This window comes from Thermobia domestica, chromosome 13 (assembly GCF_964235325.1).
Source record: "Thermobia domestica chromosome 13, izTheDome1.hap1.1, whole genome shotgun sequence".
Lineage (NCBI taxonomy): Eukaryota > Metazoa > Arthropoda > Insecta > Zygentoma > Lepismatidae > Thermobia > Thermobia domestica.
The window spans coordinates 116,601,254-116,622,183 of NC_137466.1; the positions used below are offsets into that span (position 1 = coordinate 116,601,254).

Consider the following 20,930-nt stretch of genomic DNA (forward strand, 5'->3'; position numbering starts at 1 on the left):
AGGAGTAAGGCACTTTACAGCATAATCAGAAGCAAAACTTAAGATCCACAAATATTTGAAAATTGTTTTCAGTTTGTAGTAAGTACAGGTTCTATCGAAATTACCCACCTAAGAGGCGTATTATGTTCATCAGTTGGTATTGTGTAATCTCGGTATTTATAACATAAACAGAACTACTCATAAACATGGGCAAGAAACCAGTCAGAGCGAGTGCGAATCAAATATCTAGTGCAGTTTATCATTATCTCAACAACATTATGCCTATGCAGGTAACATTTACAACAGTCAGACATGTTCTTCTGGTAAGCGATGAATGCGTTGATCAGAACAAAAATAATGTCATGGCTCAGTGTTGCTTTTACAATGCTAGTGAACATATTGACTCAGACACAATGCTCTTCCTTATGCGAGGACATAAATTTCTTCCTTATGACAGGCTATTTGGGCAAATCACAAAGGACATACATTCTCGGGAAACGATTCTTTATCCAGAGCAATACCATACTATTTTCAGAAATTATTTGACACTGTAGATTTATCCGAAACACTGGACAATTTTCAGGTAATTGCAACATTACAAGCTCTTGCATGGAATCCAAATAGCAAAAGACATTAACTTCAGGAAAGAGCAAAAACATAATAGAACCGCAATACGAGTATCAATAGACCCATGTTACTTCACAGATAGTAGCGCTTCTGTCTCGCCACTCAAACTCAGATGCCGTCATCAACACAACCCTCCTCCAGCAATGAAGTCAGTGCAGCTGATATCAGAGCTGAAGCTACGGGATATTCATCATATGCTTTTAAAGACAGCATAGGATGACTCGATGTCAAGGATGACTCAACTCTTCTGTTCCATTATAAGGAAATACACGCTGCTACTAATGTGACTGCACCAGAAGTTTCTCATGAAAACTGTGAACGCTGTGATCTCAGGAAACTGAACACGTATGCAATTGCATCTATTTGAAATACGAAACGAGAGTAGCTTTCAATACATTAAAGTCTGCTATCCTTGTATCGGATATTTGCTGCAATTTTCCAGTGTTTGTTTTGGACATTCTGCAGGTTTTCCCAAATACCCGTATGTAACCTTTTCCTCTTTACATTACTGTAAGACTGCAATTAGGCACTTCATTATTTTACTTTGGTTTTTCGAAAGATGTATTTTTATTTGTAATATAGTTTGCTTAGTGTTGTGTTCAAAACAAGTCATGATCTAATCTCGTTGTGTTGAGAACAAGTTACATCCAACACGTTGTGCAGAATACATGTTTTATCCATTTTTTACATTGATTTTCTTTCAGCAGGATTGTTTCTACAGTTACATATTTTGTTATCAACATCGTTGTGCACTAAGCGTTATCAATAAAATACAAGTGCACATTTAACTCACTTACTTTATGAGTAGAGCGTTTTCCTTGTTTTCTGACAAAACATTTTTTAAGAGAAAAAATGTATTTTGCTTTTATGCTCATCTTTTGTGAATGCGGTATTGAACTTTCGGGTTCTATAGGGCATAGAGAGTTTTTAGGCTGTATATGAGCAGTATACGCCTTGGAGGTCAGCAACCGGGAATTACAACTGCCATGTGGGTTATCTAACATCCCAGGGATTAATGTATTTCATCGTTAATTACTACTTCAATGCTCAATTATCTCAACTTGTTATGAATAATAGTTGATTATGAAAGTGAAATGGCCCAACTCGACCCAATGGATCTAACTATGTTCAAAAATCTATTTAAAACGGTTGTCGAGAAAAGGCTGTGCAAAACACTCGGATTTTCTTCATTTTCTCTCATGGGCTTTTAAACTCAGTCATACTGTATAAGTTTGTTCAGCTTAATGAGATCTCGTTTTTGAACATTTCTTTCTATAAAGATAAACTTTCATAGAATTCATTATTAAAAGTAACCTATTATTTTTCTAAAAAAAATAATACTCTATGGAACTAACTCTGCATCTTTAAAATGCAACGTTACTGTTGGAATTAGTAATGATGAGAACGTACAGTATCTAACTGAGCAACGTAATGCTATAAACACACACATATCCCTGTTGCCCTATACATAAATATGCTAACATTTGCCTTTTTTTAGAAAATAAAAAAATACGAAGAAAGAACACGGTTTTGAACGCAATTTTTCCTCCATTATAATAATAAATTTAACCTTGAAAAGAAACGAGCTCTTTCTGTGTGTGTTCCCGTTCTAATGAATAGGCATGAGAACAATGCACCTATTAGCATTTAAATGCAACCTACAACCAACAGTATAATTAATGGTATTGTCTCTACATACCGGAATACAATGAATAGACATTTATTTATTTATTTTTAGGAAAAGAAAGATGATAACAACACATTCCTCATAGATAGCAATGCTCTTCACTCTTTCCTAAAAAAAGGTTAAAAAAGTTTATTTTTACACATTGTTTTTTGGGTTTTTAGCTCGTTGGTTGCGTAGAACAGGGGATAAAGATGCCTTCATGGTGTAGTTTGTTTTAGAAACGACATATATGAAGATGCAAAGAGATCCAATCCATCAAAATGAATGTCATAATAACTGTGGGTTTTAAAATGAATAATTTGCCAACTACATTCATTCCTCGTTTTATCGATCTAAAAGTGGTCAAAAGCGCTCATATGTTGTCGATTATCCGTAATTTCCAATACTATGTCTGCAATGGATAATATCCACAAATTACATTACGAAATAATGTACTGCGCTTTTAATTAAGCACACTAACCAATCTAACATTGAAAAACATCTGTTACATTGTAAAAATTTACTATAATACAGCAAATCCAACAATTTCAGTCTATAATCGGGACTTTTGGACAGAATTGACTAGTCCGAAGTCCGTTAGATTAAGATCCTAAAAGCGAGGAACCAGTGAATATGATCTGGAAATGATGTAAAGATGCATTTTGAGGCACTTTCAGAGTACTTTCAAGAAGGAAACCGAAATGAAGTGTTTTAACATCTCAGATTTATGCTCTGTAAGCTAAAGAAGACGAATGGTTAATGATTAAGAAATGTGAAATATTGATATGATAGATTGTGAGAGGGAACAGGTGATCCATGAGAAAACACATAGACACGATATTCTACGCCACAAATCTACATGCGCTAAGGTCGAACCAGGGAACCTCACACCAAAGGTGACCGTTATACCACTGAGACACGTGCCCCGGACTTCTTACAGACAATTGCCTACATGACAATATAGGAACTTACACGTGTTAGATTGCCTTTATGCATGATGTAATTACAACCAGGCACGTACATAGCTATTTTTTCGGGTAGTCTAAAGATTGTTGGGAATCTAAATTCAATATAAGGATAAATCATACTAAAATTTGTAAAAATTACCCCTGAAATTGGACTAAGTTTACAGAAAAGTCGGGATTTTGGAGGAAATTCTGACGTATAGGACTTCCCTTTGCGCACGTTCTTCATTCCAACATTTGAACTGGAGCTTATTTAAGGTGTACTATAACTAATGGAGATTTAAGATAGGGATAGGTTGATTTAAAGTAAAACTAATGTAGAAAGTCGGTTATTACAAGTACATTCTGACCCTTATTCTCTTACAATCCGTAACATTAAACCTCTACAGTTAGGTCACGCAGGGCCTAAACCTTCTCCTATAGTTTAGATTCCAGATAACTACCGTAATTCTTTATTATATTCAAGAGTACTGAAATATGAATAATCCATATTTTTTTGGATAAACACACCCCATAATACGAAATTTTAATACGAGTAGATTTTACAATATTAACATAGTGTATTAGTCTATCTCGGTCGCATAGAGATAAGGATTTTAATATCAAGTAATAACTACAAGCTCACTGTATACGAAATTGTTTAATTATAATCAACTGCTACCAAATTTCCAAACTTTTGTAAAAGCATTTCAGCAACAAGTAATTCGTCATAGTCTGATGGCACTTCATGTATTAAAAAAGCAGCAAGAAACTGCCGAAAAGAAATCTTTCTCTAAGTAGTAACTGAGTCCTTCAGAAAACATAAAGATAACATATTATTATAGGAGATATTTTTTGAGTGTGTTGTCTCCCGTAATAAGTCTTAATAGCCATAAAACTATCTCTCTCTCTCTCTCAGATACATAACCCATTGAAATCAATTAGTACATGTATATTCTATTTTATTTAGACGATATAACTAAATATGTTACTTCAGAAAGCCAATTAAAATGGTGAATCGTCATTATTGAGGCTCGAATATATATATATGTGTGTATATATATAACCATTCGTAATGTTAAGTCATACGTTGAAGTTTTTTTTACACTCCTATAAACACAATAAAAACTATCTAAAATATACTACTTACAAGCACCGACTGAAAATAATGCCCAAGACATTCAACAAAAAATCCAGATAACTGTCACAACTCGGGGTGGATGGGGTTGTTCCACCACGTAAATTTCACCTGCCCTGTTGTGTGAGCTAAAAAGGAGAGGCTGATTAATGTACATTGTTTAAAAAATAAAATTACCGTTGGTCGAACTTTAATTCGATCACGGCTCAATATTATTGAAATTAAAATAAAATTACAAAGTTATGAAAAGTTTTATAAAATAAAGATAATTATTCCTGTACATAACTTAAAACCTTTAAGTTGTAAGGTTTTCGGTTGGTATATAAATACACCTGGAAACACTAAACTTTGCGGAAACAGTGGTCAGATCCCCACTTGGCGACACTATTTAATTGGTGTACAAATAGTAGTGTTGAAAAGAGTTGTAAGGAATCGTTTGGCTTAGAGAGTCATTTTAACCTCTAATTTTACCCACCTTAACTTTCAAATATGTAAATGATCACAACAGGTTTTTATTTTAATAAAAAGACGGAAGTACACTACTTCACAACATGTCACTGGACACCATGTTCTTGGCAGAGCGAGAAAATTCACAACTTCCTAATAATGTGTTGGGCTTCCATTTGCCTGAATAACAGTATACATCTTGGAGAGGATTTTCCACTAATATCTGATTAAATAATAGACGTTATGATCGCCCATTCCTCCCTTAAGGAACATCCGATGTTGTCGAACAATTAGAAGACTCAAACAGTTGTACAGATGTTTGATGGGGTTGAGAACGAGTCTCTTTGAGCAGACCAGTCTAGTCGTTGCACAGAATTAGCACCATGGCATCTCATTAAAACGGAAGATCGATGACAGAAAGCATTATCATGTTGATAGCAACATTGTTTCATTATGTAAAATTGCCTCAATGGGAAGCACTGAACTGTATAAAATATTCATACCGTTTTCATGCTACTGAGAATGGCAGGCAGAGGGACGACCCCATATCAGCAAAATGAACCCCCACACCGTAACATCACAACCACCGTATTTCACTGCTCTGAGAAGCGTTCGCTGGTATGGAGCAACACTAGAACTCTAAGCCCCCCTTAATACGCCACTGATCACTCTGTTTGATTTAAGTCTAAATGAGTCTAATTATCTTATTACCTTTTTCTGATAAGATTATGCCCTATTACTTAAAATATAATGGAAGACACACATTTATTATTTGAAGATCTCGGTCAGTGTTAATTCTTAGTAGTCGATTTATTAATATAGGTGGGCTTTGTATTTTAAACCTTGAGCAATGATTCTTACTCAAATCAGCATGATTTATAATATTTGTGAAGATATCGAAACACGGGTCTCTAAAAGGGGATTGAAGAAACTATTGCCAATATCCTATTTACATTTTCAATCTATTTCTTTAAATCGGACTACCTCACAGTAGATTTGATTTGATTTTGGGTTTAGCGTCCATTTTATCAGCGAATTCATATGAGACGTGAACCTTCAGTGCAACGTGGGATCCGAACCACATGAGGTCCCGCCACCATGAGACTAGAGAGGAACTCTCTATTATTTAGATATCGTGTCCTCACAGTATTTCTGCTACTGCTACTCCTAATAATAATAATTACTGAAGGATCCAGTGGAGCGTAATTTTCCAAATTTTGTATGAAAGAAGATGAAGTTTTGTCCGTTGGCTCTCACAAGTAACGTCCATAAACCGTGAGAGTTGAATTTTGATGAAAATTAGTGACAAGATTCAGTTCGAGTTGCTAAGTAACGTAGTAATAGTCACTCGATGCGTAAATGCTTCGTTGAGCTGCTACACTGACGCCATCTTGAAATTCACTAGGCAATGTCCAAGAATACCCTTTTAGCACAAAAATGAAAAAGCTTTTGGTAGATCTGACTTCACCATTGTAATCCGGGATAAGGTATCTATATGTGGGAATACTGAATCGCGGTTAAATACGATAAATGGCAAGAGGGTCATGTGGGATATCAAGTAGCACTGAAATTTACTCCTAAATCCATTTCCGTAACCAAAGTTTACATATCTGTTTTCACTCCAGAGCTAAGAGCTTTCTCACCCACAGAAACACATAAAAATTGTGCAAATTAAATTTGTGTTATGAAACACGGTCGTGCGAGCATTTGCAGGGTTTTAACTAATGCAGTAGTAGTCACTTGATGTACAATAGCCACTATACCAATCAGATCTTGAGCCTAGTGAGATAAATCGTTAATTAAATTGAAATGCCTGCAGTGCAAAATGGAGTAGCAGTATTGTAAGAAATTATACCTATTTCAACATTTAAATGCTGTAATATAAGTTAGGTGCAATGGCGCATATGACTTTGCAAGGATATGTCTTGAGGTATTAGAAAATTAATAGGAAAATAATAGAAAAATTATACGGAAAATAATATAAACTGGAGCATATAAGCAAATATTAACCTACTAACCTTTTGCTCTTCAGTTGTGATGATGGAGATCCGTAACGAAGTGATAAGCACACAGCCTCGTGGAGCAGTACAAACACTTAACAAATGCACTTTCTTCACAGATCACAGACACTATTTTGCTCTTGTGGCTTACTCACATTTCTGCCATCCATATGCAAACATGTCCTTTAGAACTGGCGCACAAAGTTGATGATAAACAACAGAATGCATCTGCATTATGAAAATTCTGTCGTATGACTTGTTCGGTGTACCATAAACAATGAATTTGTGTCGAATCCGCAATTCTCCAAATGACCAGCTTATACTGCCGAAAAAATATACATCAAGAGGCTGAATAAATTTGGTTGTCTTTAGGGTTATAATTTCAGCACGAATTGTTTTCCCAAGTAACAATTCTCGCGCGTCTTCACCCGCCTGTCCACTTCACGAGTCAAGCAACTGCAGGGAATCCTTTTTCACATCAGGAATAAACATATATTTTAGCTACCGTTTGACGTGTTCGTGAGTGAGTTACCTGATTTGCTCGCATCAATAACAATGTTGAAAGATGTCTGTTTAGCTAACTATTGTTTCACTTTAGGTCCGAACACCCTTTAGGCTCCTGGAAACATTTGTTAATGAAACAACGAGAAGCACGGAATGGATAGTTCAATTTCCTCGTTGTCAGTAACATCCACGCTTTCAAATGATAACCATGGACCGTAAGTCCTTTAATGCGATAAATGTTGAATGTCTTTAATACTTCGTATTTTAGTAGTGACCTGGTATGAGAGCGAGGAGGTTTGTTATGGAACTTCAAAGCCTTATAGACAAACGCCGTATTGCATTTGAATTTCTTCGCTGCAGCTGCAACAGTGTTACGTTTCCCATTCCTTTTCAATAATTCAAAGTGCTCCTGAATTTGTTTGTATTTGTTGACGACAGCTTCTGTTGCACGTAATATTTTGTCCGGCTTGGAGATGACATCTCATACTCGCTCGTAGAAGGCTCAATGTCACAATTGAAGGGCTAGTTATCTGTTCCAAATCCATTTCGTTTGTCGAATCTTCATGCTCACTCTCTGTCAGTGTCTACATCTAATGTGTCACTTATTGTTAGCGAAACGTCACAATCATATTTGCTTGCTATCATTGCAAGCAATGTATCTGCAAATGTCTTATCTTCTACCCATTCTCACACACGACATTATATTTTTCCACCACTACTTGATTTAAAATGTTGACTACGTTTATCGATTAATTGTTCGCATTTTATGCACGGAACGAATGTTGCACTGATCCAACAAATGAGCTAGTACCGAACGTCACACGCCTGCCCGCACCAAAATTGCTGTACTACTTACTATCATTTGTCATTTGAAGACAGACATCATACACCTCATTGCACACCCGTGTTGCAATTGCCTGTAGGAAAGCATTCTAAATTCTGCGTGCTATGTCTTAAATCCTTAAATAATAGTCGAAAGTCAAGAGAAGTAGTAAGTTTGCTTTGTCAATTTTTTAATAATACGAAGTACAATATTGGGGAAATTCACCATATTCAGCTAGAGTATTTCAAACACAAAAAGAGACTTGCATATCATTTTGAGTGTTAAAGCGAATGAATAAACAAGTCCCAAAATGAATTTCTTGAGTTGTTAAGTACGTGAGTTAAATAATAAATAAATCCTCGGACTTTAAGGAACACCTGCTACAATTAGTTATTTATCACAGTTCTGTAATGAAAACTAGTCATTCCCTTATTATAAGAGAGGTTTTATCGTTAAAGGTGGAAATATGCAGATATTTAATTATTGAATATTTAACCCTGGGAGTCCCAAACGGGTCCATTGGACCCATATGACTTTTCGTTTATTAATTACAGAGTAAGTTTACGTGAGTGGTCGCTAATATTCCGTGACTTTTTCTTTATGGTGCTCCTCTCCCATGTTATGTCAGAAATACTTTGCTCCTTTAAGTCAGGTGGTGTATATAAAATATTATAGCATTGTGTACCAGGTGGGTCCAGTGGACCCACTGTATACTTTAAATATAAATACTGGTTCAACTTTAGTTTTGATTTACATTATGGAGCATAGATGACAGAATTAACGTCAGCGTGTTCTTTATTCTTTGTTATCAGTGTTATGTTTAAAAATGTTTTATTTATAAAGGAGTTTAATGCAGTTTTAGTAAATTTTCCTAACTAACTAATTATTCATTTTGTACGTAATTTCTACTGGTTTATGGTGTTTTCTTCCTGACACCACTTCTCAGGGACATATTATAAATTTCTACCTATAATATATTCTAAACCAGCCAGTGCACGTTTCACTTTAGTCATTGGATTTAGTGTGTGAGGATAATGGCACATGTCGGACTTTCCGATAACGACATACGTCAATGTCTGTTGCAGAAGAGGAGGGTTTTTCTGGTGGTTCGACAGATGATGGAGAAGTGGACTGTGAATTATTAGAGTTATCTGCAAGTGAGAGTGGTTTTTCTTATGTTAGTGACAGCGACGTGCAAGATGAAGCAATATTCTGCTCTAGAAGTGGCATAGTGAGGGGTACTAAATTCTAATGTTCTACCAGTCGCGGGCGTGCTGGTGCTGCCAATGTAACTAGAAACGACCGTGGTCCTACACGGTATGCTAACAGAGAAGTTGATGAGAAATCTGCTTTTTGTCTACTTTTTCGTAGGAACATTCTGGAAACAATTTGAAAGTTGACTAACAAGGAAGGTAGGATAAAATTTCCTCGTGAATGGAAACCTGGTATTGTTGAGGAACTTCAGAAATATATCGGTGTGTTAATACTTATTAGGGTATAAAAATTAAAGAATGAAGGAACTAGGCAGTTCTGGAGTAAGAAAAACGGTCGACCTATCTTCAATTCCATTATGAGCAGGAATCGTTTTCAAGAAATCAATTCCGCTCCACGTTTTGATGATGCAGAGCTCAGGCGCCAGAGAATACCTGATGATAAACTATCTCCAATTCGTGCAGTGTTTGAAGACTGGGTTAAAACTCTACAGGATGCTTATATTCCGGGAGATAACATGACAGTGGACGAACAGCTTGTGACTTTTCGTGCCCTTTCGGCAATACATACCGAGTAAACCGGGTAAACATGGAATAAAGTTCTGGGTTATTTGTGATAGCACCACAAGCTATGTGTGGAAGATGCAAATACATAGCGGGAAAAGTCCAGAACAGGGAAGAGAAGTAAATCAAGGGGAAAGAGTCGTTCTTCAACAGACAGAAGAAATTGCTGGAAGTGGTAGAAATATTACTGCGAAACTTCTTTACAAGTCTTTCTCTTGCACGTAAATTGAAGGAACGAAAACTCACCTACTTCGGAACTATACAGAAGAGTAAGCCAGAACTCCCAACTTCATTTACCAAACCGGATAAAAGTAGGGCTGTAGGGAGCAGTTTGTTTGGATTGCAACAGGATGCCATGATAGTTTGGTACTGTCCAAAGAAGTACAAAAGTTGACTATTTCAGGTATATTTCAGGTATTTCAAGTATAAAAGGTTGACTATTTCATTATGCCTAAAAATTAGAACTTCTATTTGAGCTCATATAAAGAAATAGTTATACTGCTAAGTTACCATATTTCTAGTGTACGGTATAACTACAATAACTACGAAGTGTATTTTATTAATTCGTCATAAATACATTGCTCAAATGACATTGTTCAGTATTTCGTTGTTAATTTTCTCCTAAAAATTTAATTATATGGTTAGAGGGTCTCAATATATTACTGTGGGTCCATTGGACCCGACTGGTACACAAAGGTATAAAGATATGTCTGGAGTTCCAGGGTTAAGGATAAAGCAAGAAAGAAGCTTATTTTATGGATTGCAACTTGGTATTGAATCTTGTAATAGTCTTTGTTGCCATCTATTCTTAGCAGGTGTGTATGCATTTCTTATCACTAATAGCACAATAAACGCAAGAAACGTGAATTCTAAGTTTCCAGGTGTATCTTCTAAGAATAGGCTGTGAACTAGTAATTTGAATTCCCTTCAGTGTGCAATGCATCAGAGATAAATTGATTTTATTTAGACAAACTGACAATAAATAAAATATATTAAAGTATTTTAACTTCGTAATATGCATGGTAAATTATAGGTTGTTAAGTATGAGTATTGGAAAAGAACGCAAAATACTGCAACAGTGAGGGTCTTTGCGTAATTTTTCAAGATCGGGGAAGAAATCCTAACACACTACAATGAACCATGTAAAATTACTTAAAATAGATTTTTGGTTTGACTCAGTTTAACGTCCCACACTTATGCCTGCTACGCTAAAGGAGACGTGGACTTACTGATTATAGTGTAATCCGAACCACTTTGGTCGTTCAACTAATATGAACCAGTTTATATCATTTTTCTAATCGAACAATCCCTTTGACATTCTCTGCTCGTTAATACTATTAAACATGTGTTTTATCGACCTAATCTTTTCCATTCGCTTTGAAAAAGGTAATTTGTAGCATGCTGCTATTCCATTTTTCACTACAGGCATTTCATTTAATTAACGATTTCTCTTACAGGCTCAAGACCTGTTTGGTATAGTGGCTCAAGTGACTACTATTGCATTAGTTAAAACCCTGCAAATGCTCGCACGACCGCGTTTCATAACACAAATCTAACTCACCCAGTTTTTATATGTTCCTGTGAGTGAGAGAACTCTTAACTCTGAAGTGAAAACAGATATGTAAACTTTGGTTACGGAAATGGGTTTAGGAGTAAATTTCAGTGCTACTTGATATCCTACATGACCCTCTTGCCATTTATCGTATTTAACCGCGATTCAATATGGCGCCTTTCAAGATGGCGATCATGCACTGGAAGTATTCCCACATATAGATACCTTATCCCGGATTACAACGGTGAAGTTAGATCTACCAAAAGCTTTATCATATTTGTGCTAAAAGGGTATTCTTGGACATTGCCTATTGGATTTCAAGATGGCGTCGGTGTAGCAGCTCAACGAATCATTTGCATATCGAGTGACTGTTACTACGTTACTTAGCAACTCGAACTGAATCTTGTCACTATTTGGTCTAGGAATTAATTCGTGCGGGTGGACAAGAGATGGCGCAACGAACGGAGCGTCCCACAGTTCCGTGTATCCACACATGTGTTGCAAACCCCTGTCATCGCGTATCGTTCGTAGTATAGGGCAGTGGATTAAAGCGTCAACAACACCAGTTTGTAGTTAAGTGAACATGGCACAATTTGTGCCTGATAAAGTGTTTTTGCGGGGTGTCCTGCTGCATTACTTTAACATGCAGAAAAGTGCGACTGAAAGTCATCGTATTTTGGTGGAAGTGTATGGTGACCATGCTCTAGCTGAGCGAACGTGTCAGAAGTGGTTTGCACGGTTTAGAAGTGGTGATTTCGGCTTGGCAGACCAAGAGCGAGCTGGACAGCCAAAAAAATTTCAAGACGAAGAATTGACAGCATTGCTCGAGCAGGATTCGTGTCAAACGCAGGAACAACTTGCAGCAGCATTAGGCGTTGATCAAACAACAGTCTCCAAACGCTTGAAAGCCATGGGAATGATTCAAAAGATGTCACATTGGGTTCCACATGAATTGAAAGACAGAGACGTTGAAAGACGAAAAACCATTTGCGAATTGCTGCTTCAACGACAGAGCAGAAAGGGGTTTCTGCATCGAATTATTACGGGTGATGAGAAGTGGATCCATTACGAGAACCCTAAACGAAAAAAAGGCCTGGGTGAAACCAGGTGAATCAGGTCCATCACAACCAAAACGAGATATTCACTGTGCAAAGATTATGCTGTGCATATGGTGGGATATGAAAGGTGTGGTGTACTATGAGCTGCTGCAACCGGGTGAAACTATGAATGGAGAACGTTATCGACGACAATTAATGCGTTTGAAGCAAGCTCTGGCCAGAACACGACCAGAATGGGAGAACAGACATGATAAACTTATTGTTCAACATGATAACGCTCGCCCACATGTCGCAAAACCGGTCAAAACCTATTTAGAAAATGTCGGATGGGAAGTTTTACCCCACCCGCCGTATTCACCAGACGTTGCTCCTTCGGACTACTACGTGTTCGATTGCATGAACAACGATTTGATTGGACAGCGGTTTACTTCTTCAGAAGATATCGAAACATGGGTCTCTGACTGGATCGCTTCCAAGAATGAGGACTTCTTTCGCCACGGAATCCGTACATTGCCTGACAGATGGGCGAAAGTGGTGGCTAGCGATGGACAATATTTTTCTTAAGGTATTTATGTATTTTGTGTTTGTACCACAGCTTCAATGTGTGCGTACCAACCGCACGAATTAATTCCTAGACCAAATAATTTTCATCAAAATTCAACTCTCACGGTTTGTGGACCTTAACCGTCAGTGATAATTTCTTTTTTGTTTAAATATTTTCAGATCTATTAGTTATTTTATATCTTTTACTGATTACTAGGCTTTAGAAATTCCAGTATCTGTATAGTAATAGCTGGAGTGGAAAGAATGTCTTCGTTGAATAAGGTAGAAGCAAAAGTTTTGTTTCGAGTATTGTTATGAAGCATAGAGTGTTTACATCAAGAACGAACTGATTTCACACAATTTTGCATGCCAAACCTCAAGGGTCAAAAGCCTTGCGAGCCAAGAACTCGCCTAGCCAAATTTAAAATAATAGCGGAAGATAATTTGCAACATTTGCTTGCAAAATAATGGTAATTATGAATAAATAGATCATGGAAAGAAGGCGATTTTATTATTTTTTACAGGGGGAAAAGAAAGCTTAGCAGGGTACTTTATTTCGAAAAGAAAAAAATCCTAGGTAGTTCCCGTTTACAAAATAGTTTAACCATATTAAGTCCAATGGAAAGAATTTTGTCCAATTTATGTTTATCTGCCTATTATAGTTGAATTTGGTAGCGCCAAATTTTAGCAAGGCGGGAGTAAGCCCTTCGAGGTTTTGACCAAGCAAGACTTTGGCTTGCGCGATTTTAGGCTTCGAGGTTTTGTCTGTAAAGCTCCATACGAGTTACTCTGTAACTTGCAAGATTATATTTATCTGGTTGAGATCCAATATCAATGAAGTTTCGTATTATAATTATTCATAATCCGTAATTTGATTATTTATGCATGACAACTGATAATTCCACTCAAGTTAGGCATGAGTGCTTAATTGAACTGCGGGATTTGTAAGTTTTGCATTAGTCGAAGGATTCGATTTGTCAGAGCAACGTTTCTCAAACTGTTTTTAAGTTGAAACCATTTTTATTAGCCTGAATGTACTATGGACAACTGTAGTTTTCGTCCCTTACAAAGGATATTTATAAACATTTTCAAATATATCACTATAAGTACACTTATGCCTTCAAAGTAATATTATTTTAAATTACTTAAATTTTATATTAACATTAATATGAAAAATACATATTACGTCAAAGGCTATCCAGAATATTTTATAATAATCCATATCTCGATCAAATTTTCAACATAGGTGAGGTTATATATAATCGAAAATGACCGATATTAATGTCGAATACATAGTTTTCGGGGTTGCTGAGACGAATAGTGACATTCCTAATTAAGTTTAAATCCAAATTGAGCACCGCAATTTGCGGGAGATGAAGAAGAGATATATGCATAAAAATGATCGAAAATGACCGATATTAGTGTCGAATCTATAGTTTTCGGGGTCGCTGAGACGAATAGTGACACTTCTGATGCCATTTAAATCTAAATTTAGCCCACAATAGTAATATTTAATTTATATTTATATAGATTACTTATTATTTTCTGATTTTTCATTATATTTTCTGTATTTCTATTGATTTGAGAGCGCTTTAGTAATAGTAAAAAGTGATTGACTAATGGAACATATTTTAACTTAGCGAAGCGGGTAATTGACGCTAGCATTGTATTAAAAAATAAAGTTTGTTTAAACTATTGCTAACTTTACATTATTAAACTATATAATGTATTATTTGTATAATCTATATTGGGCGCGGTGAATCAGTGGAAGGGCTCTCATCTCTGATAAGTGAGGTACTTGTTTCGATCCCAGTGGACTTCATAGTGGACATATACAGTGTGCATGGGTTTTCTCAGAGTTCTTCCGTTTATTTTCCATTTTCTTCATTCCACTATTTCACTATTTATCATCATCAGCATTTTTCTTATTTTCAGTGCATAAACGTAGGATGTTAAAGTAGAAGCTTCATTTCATTTTGTATAATCTATCAATACACCCATTTGAGATTCTTAAGGAGGATCACCACCCGGAAGTCAGTACATATTTCAGCTCGTTCCCTTAATTACTGCGCAATGAAACATTACATATTTTAAATATTGTGCTATAAGATAAAGTTATGTTTTAGCCACAAGACAAGACACTGATTAATTTGGTTGTGTCTTCTGATATCGAAAAAGAATAACAACTAAAAGAAAAATATTTGATTCGTTTTACAATGAGCACACAAGATAGCATTTCATGTTAGATCTTACAAGAAGTGCTCAATTTTATGAAATATTTATTTGAATGTGTAAAGTACTTAAAAGTAACTATCTTATTACAAAATAGATATATTGTTTGACAGTTTTCGTGTTATGTTTCACATTTTATTTAAATATTAATTTACATGTAAGGAAATAGATTTTGAGACGAAACTCGCGCAGAAAAGCCATAATGCATTGTTGCCAAATTTGTACGTTTAATTCCTGGATCCTAGAGTTGCAGTTCGAGAAGCGGAACTTAGCTGTGAATTTCGGTAAGGGTCAAAAACTAATTTCTCCAGTAACTATCCAAGCAGAATTCCATAATTATTTCCTTTATTGTCTGGCAACAGTAAACATTCGACACTACCTGGCAACGCCACACTATTCAAGCAGTTTTTATCATAGCACCGAGAACACCTGGTGATCCACCTTAACTACAATGTAGGATATGCAATTGACTTGAATTTTATTTCTTCCGCCTTTTTGAGACTAATCTTCAATTTAAGAGGATGACAAGTGCTTATTTCAATGATCATAGTTTGAGAAACGCAGCCTTAGAGAATAAGGTGCTTTACTAGTATTTTAGAAAACTGTAATAAGAATACTAATAATAAACCAAGTCCAGTACTTCACAATTAAATACAACCTCTACTGGGATCTAGAAATCAGAACAAATGTAACGGTACCTGCAAACAGACCCATCACTATTATCAATAAAATGAACCAAGAAGTAATCCTCATAGATGGAAGCAGTACTACTGACTCATAACATATATACACAACTTTCAGTACGAAAATAAGCAAATACTAATCTTGCTACCTGACTGACGACATAGAAAAAAGTCATGGCAATGCCAGAAAGGTACAATAAGAGCAATCATCATCTCAATTACAGCAATTGTTACTAAAAGTACTGTGACACAACTTGAAGAGATAAACGCGAAACATCTCTTATCAAATCTACAAAATTCAGTAATACTAGACAATGGTCATATTTTCAGAAAGTTCTTCGAGGATAATTCTTTAAATAATCTGCCCTTGCCAGAGACGGCCGTCAGATTACTAGGCTGAAAAATGTTTAAACCGAGATACATTAATAATAATAATAATAATAATAATAATAATAATAATAATAATAATAATAATAATAATAATAATAATAATAATAATAATAATAATATAGAATCAGAACCTTCTCCCATTCACTTCAAGTGTCATAAATATATACACAATCTTTAACTAAGATATGTAATGATTACAGGAATAATGAAAAATCAAAAAAATAATAACGCTGTTTACAAGGCAACTTCTTCTTAAGAAGATCGATCTATGATGTCAGGCGAAGGATAAGAAAATGATAGAAGAAGAAAAGAAGGATGGAACCATGTTGATAAGCTTGAGGGAGACAAATAAATATAGAACTTAATGACGATGTTGACAAACATATCTTGTGTTGACAGAAAGGAGGGGATTTGGGCGTGCGCAGTTGCAGCGTTCTATGCTTGAAAAAATATCAAGATATAGTATATATATACACACACACAAGAATTCTTTTCTTCAACAAAATAACAAAAGCATTTTTCCTTTCATCGCTTTGAATATAATCAGCGGCGGATGTGGGTTTTCTTCTTTCAAATTTATTGATTTAGCAATTAAACAGAGCATTCTTTCTTTTAAACAAAAAAAGAGCAGGAAAAGAAACCGGATGAAGAAAGAAAATATAAAAGAAATAATAAAACAGAAAAACCGAAACTAGAATTTAAAATCTCTCTTTAAAATTTCCTTTCCGTTTTTTTTTTTTTGGTAACTAGAGTTGATTTTTACGTCAGACAAACTTATTTATTTTTGTATGTAAGAAAAACAATCCTAATTTTCTCTAACGTAAGAAATCAAAGAACAAGATTTTGTAGGTCAGAAAACATTTGGAAGAAGTAAGAATGCAAACAAGAAAAAAGAAAGAAGAAAAATGCAATAATTCACGCAATTTTAGTTGATAGATTTGGAAGAAGGACTCTTTTGTATATAGGAAATGATTAATTAGGCTATCTTTAAATATTTCAAAAAAACTTTTTCATGTACGAGTAGAAGCGAGTGAAGAATTTTTACTCAATATACTAAATCTTTCAATTAAAGATTGGATCTGTTCTTTTATTGTTTACTGATTCAAACTTCCAAAAATACAGGGATGATTGCTATTCTAGAAAGAAATCACACGCCATATTTCACCAGAATAGGATCTTTTGTTTTTGCTTACATTACAGTCAAACAAGAAACCTTGAATATATTTTGTTGTTATCTCAGTATGTGTAAGTATCCAACTTTGATTTGAATTTACCGCCTATCATCAGCCAATTTAAGCTCTATTCAATAGGAGTTATTATTAAGCTCTAAGAAAATACACGTCATGTTTAATAAAAACGGATGATTTTTTTACAGAAGTTATCAATAAACTAATATAATAAATCAATCTCTTGTTATCTCAAGTTTGCAAACTTCCAACATTGCGCTAAATTTGCCGCGTTATCATTCGCTAATTTAAGTCTAAGTAGGTAAATAAATTGGTAAGTTTCCAAATAAACTACTTTGAAGTCTTCACTAATCTATAACAGTTCGTTCTTCCACCATTAATTGTATTCTGAGACGACTAACACTCTTAAAAATTGACCGAAAGTACACTTTCCCCTGGAGAAGACTTTGTAGGTGTATAAGGGATATTATATTTTACTTTTGTAGAGAAGTTCTCGAGAGGTTGAAACTGCACTTGTCTTACGAAGAGGAAGGCAGGGGCGGATTCAGACGGACTTCTGGGGTCGCGGTGGGTTGTAATACTGCTACTTAGAGCTACTTTTAAGAGTTCCAAACTTTGGGATGGGTTTTATTTATAAAATAAGAAAATTTCCTCTCCTGGGGGGATCGCCCCGATCCCCCCTTGGATTCGCCCCTGCCAGTGTTACAGATGTCCAAAGACACAACAATCGATGGGCTGGCGTCGCAAGTACCACTGGAATGCCGGGGAACGAAGTAGTAATTAGAATCCCAATCCTAGCTGCTATTCGTCTGTAGAATATGAGCGATCACTTGCATGTGTTATTGAATGCCTTGTCCTCATGTTGTTCCAGCCCGTTAGTGTTCGATTTATAACTATTATAACAGTGTGAATATTTCGTTGTTGCGAAGACTAGTCAAAAAAATCTTGATAATTTTTACATCGTTGGAAATGTGATGTAGCTTTAATTTTTCCTTGTAACAAATCCAGCTACAAACATGAAACAGTGTGAGTAACTTGCGGTGCACTGACGATTTAAAGTACTTCGTTCTTATGCATCGAAACTTTCTTGTGTCATGCTCAAAGCTTTTCATAATCGGTCAGATATAGTGTATCCACACGTAGTCTACGATGGCAACAAAGTTTCTCCAATTTCTCATCTGGTGGGGTGATACAGATTTATGAAGTTGGTTTCCTATTTCAGAACATCAATGGCTTTTATTGCATGACTATTCAACATATTGATCCCCTAGAGACATAGTGGATGGTTTCGTTCGTTGGGATACACCGAAGCAGATGACAATTTCGCGCCATTCCGATGATGTTGACTTCACAGGGGTCCATTTTGTGCGTGACTTAGCTGGTTATGAGCAGTCCAGGGGTGATCGTGTTGCACATTGTCGCTCTATGGCATACGCAGTAGAGCATCCAATTTCAAATTCATATTTGTGTCACTTTTTAACTATGTTGTAATAACTGAAATGTGCAACGGAAACTGGTACAATATAGCCTTCCCTGAATTTATTCATTCTTAGTGTCATTAGACATTACACAACACGATTACTTTGCTAGCAGACCATCCGATACTACTGCCGCAACAATGGAACTTTCACGCTTCTGCGCTGCGCCTGTTCCGCACAGTCAATTCCCTGTGTATTTTGCCTAGAAGGAAGAAGAGGAGGGGAGTTTGATTCGGAAAATGAACACAGAATAGATACGCATGAATTTGCCTAGCGTTACAGAAGCTTGTTTGACCCACTCAAAAAATTAAACAATGTTTGCGATGAGCTTGTGAGTTAAAGGTCTATTTTAGCTCCAAGGCTATGTGAGATAGTTATGTAACTTCATGTGGGACCCATATCGACGAAAGACCAAAACACTAATCTTGTAACTCTCTAATCGATGTAAAATGTGTTATTGAAACATTGTGTCAAGGTTATTTTCATTTTATTGTTCCTCATTATACTAAAAGGTAACGGATCATGTTTGTTCAAACATGTGTTGTAACTTATTTTTGATACTATTCTAACATTCAAGCATTTTTTACTTCTTTGGTCAACATATAAGATCAATAAGTTTCAATCTGTGTTGTGGAAAAAATAAATTAGAATAATATCTTCTTATTCTGAGAAAAGTCCACAAAAAAATGAAATCTCATTATTTTTAGGTTCATATAATATACACCCTCCATTCCAAAAGAAACCGAACGTTTTAAAAAAACAAAAAAGCAATATACATTTTGGAACAAATCATTTTTATTAATCAATGTATTCCCCTTCTGCATCGATACACATATTTGCACGCTCCAACAAGTTGTCAAACGATTTCTCCATGTCCTTTATTGGAATGGTCTTTAGGACGGCGGTCGTCGCCTTCTCAATGGCATCAATAGATACGTGCCACTTTCCTTTCATCGCCAAATGCAGTTTCGGGAACAGATAGAAATCGCACGGAGCGAGATCTGGTGAATAGGGCGGATGATGCAACCGAATAATGTGATTTTTGACCAAAAATTCAGTTACAAGTCGCGAACGATGTGATGGTGCATTATCGTCCAAAAGAGTCCAACTGCCGATTTCGCGATATTCGGGCCGAATACGACGAATTCTTGCCAGCAAACGCTTCATGACGCCCAAGTAAAACTCTCCAGTGACTGTCTGACCGGGCTGAACAAATTCTTTGTGGATAATTCCTTTTGAATCCTAAAAACAAATCAGCATCACCTTAACTTTTGACTTCACCAAGCGACTTTTTTTGGGTGTTCCTTCATCCGGCGCTCTCCATTCAGCACTTTGCCGCTTTGTTTCGGGCTCATATTCAAAACACCACGTCTCGTCACCAGTTACAATCGATTTCAAGAAGTTTCGATCCTGCCGATCACTTTTAACGATGTCTTTGCAATGCGCAATTCGATCAACTTTTTGGTCTTCGGTGAGTTTGTGTGGTACAAACCGCGAATTAACCTTCTTAAGGCCCAAAACTTCGGTCAAAATGCGGTATACGGTTGTTTGAGGAATGCCTAATTCCATTTCAATAACTTTCACCGACGATTTTTTGTTATGTTTGATGAATTCACGCACTTTTTCGATGTTTTCTTCCGATAATCCGGTTCTGGGACGGCCTGATCTTTCGTCATCATCCAGCGTCTCTCTACCCGATTTGAATCGCCTGAACCACTCGTAAACTTGCGTACGGGATAGACACTCATCACCATATGCATTTTGTAGCATTTGGTGCGTTTCACTAAAAGTTTTACCCAGTTTAACACAAAACTCAATTGCAGCTCATTGTTTGAAACTCATTTTCCGACCGATGTACACAACACACTGACAGTTGAAACGCAATAACTTTGTTGCCGTGCATC

At 36.0% G+C, this 20,930-nt stretch overlaps 1 protein-coding gene across 4 annotated transcripts in view; it reads right to left on the bottom strand.

The window, feature by feature from the left end:
- The window catches only part of LOC145668446 (uncharacterized), a 272,604-nt gene that overhangs the window by 196,439 nt on the left and 55,235 nt on the right, over positions 1 to 20,930 (bottom strand). For 3 of the 4 annotated variants that reach the window (XM_081736323.1, XM_081736320.1, XM_081736321.1), the window contains exon 2: positions 4,367 to 4,482. The exons of the other annotated variant lie outside the window; for it this stretch is intronic. In XM_081736323.1, coding sequence (XP_081592449.1) covers positions 4,367 to 4,397 — 31 coding nt within the window. In that variant the 5' untranslated portion in view covers positions 4,398 to 4,482. The remainder of the gene's footprint in view (positions 1 to 4,366; positions 4,483 to 20,930) is intronic. 4 annotated transcript variants of the gene reach the window in all.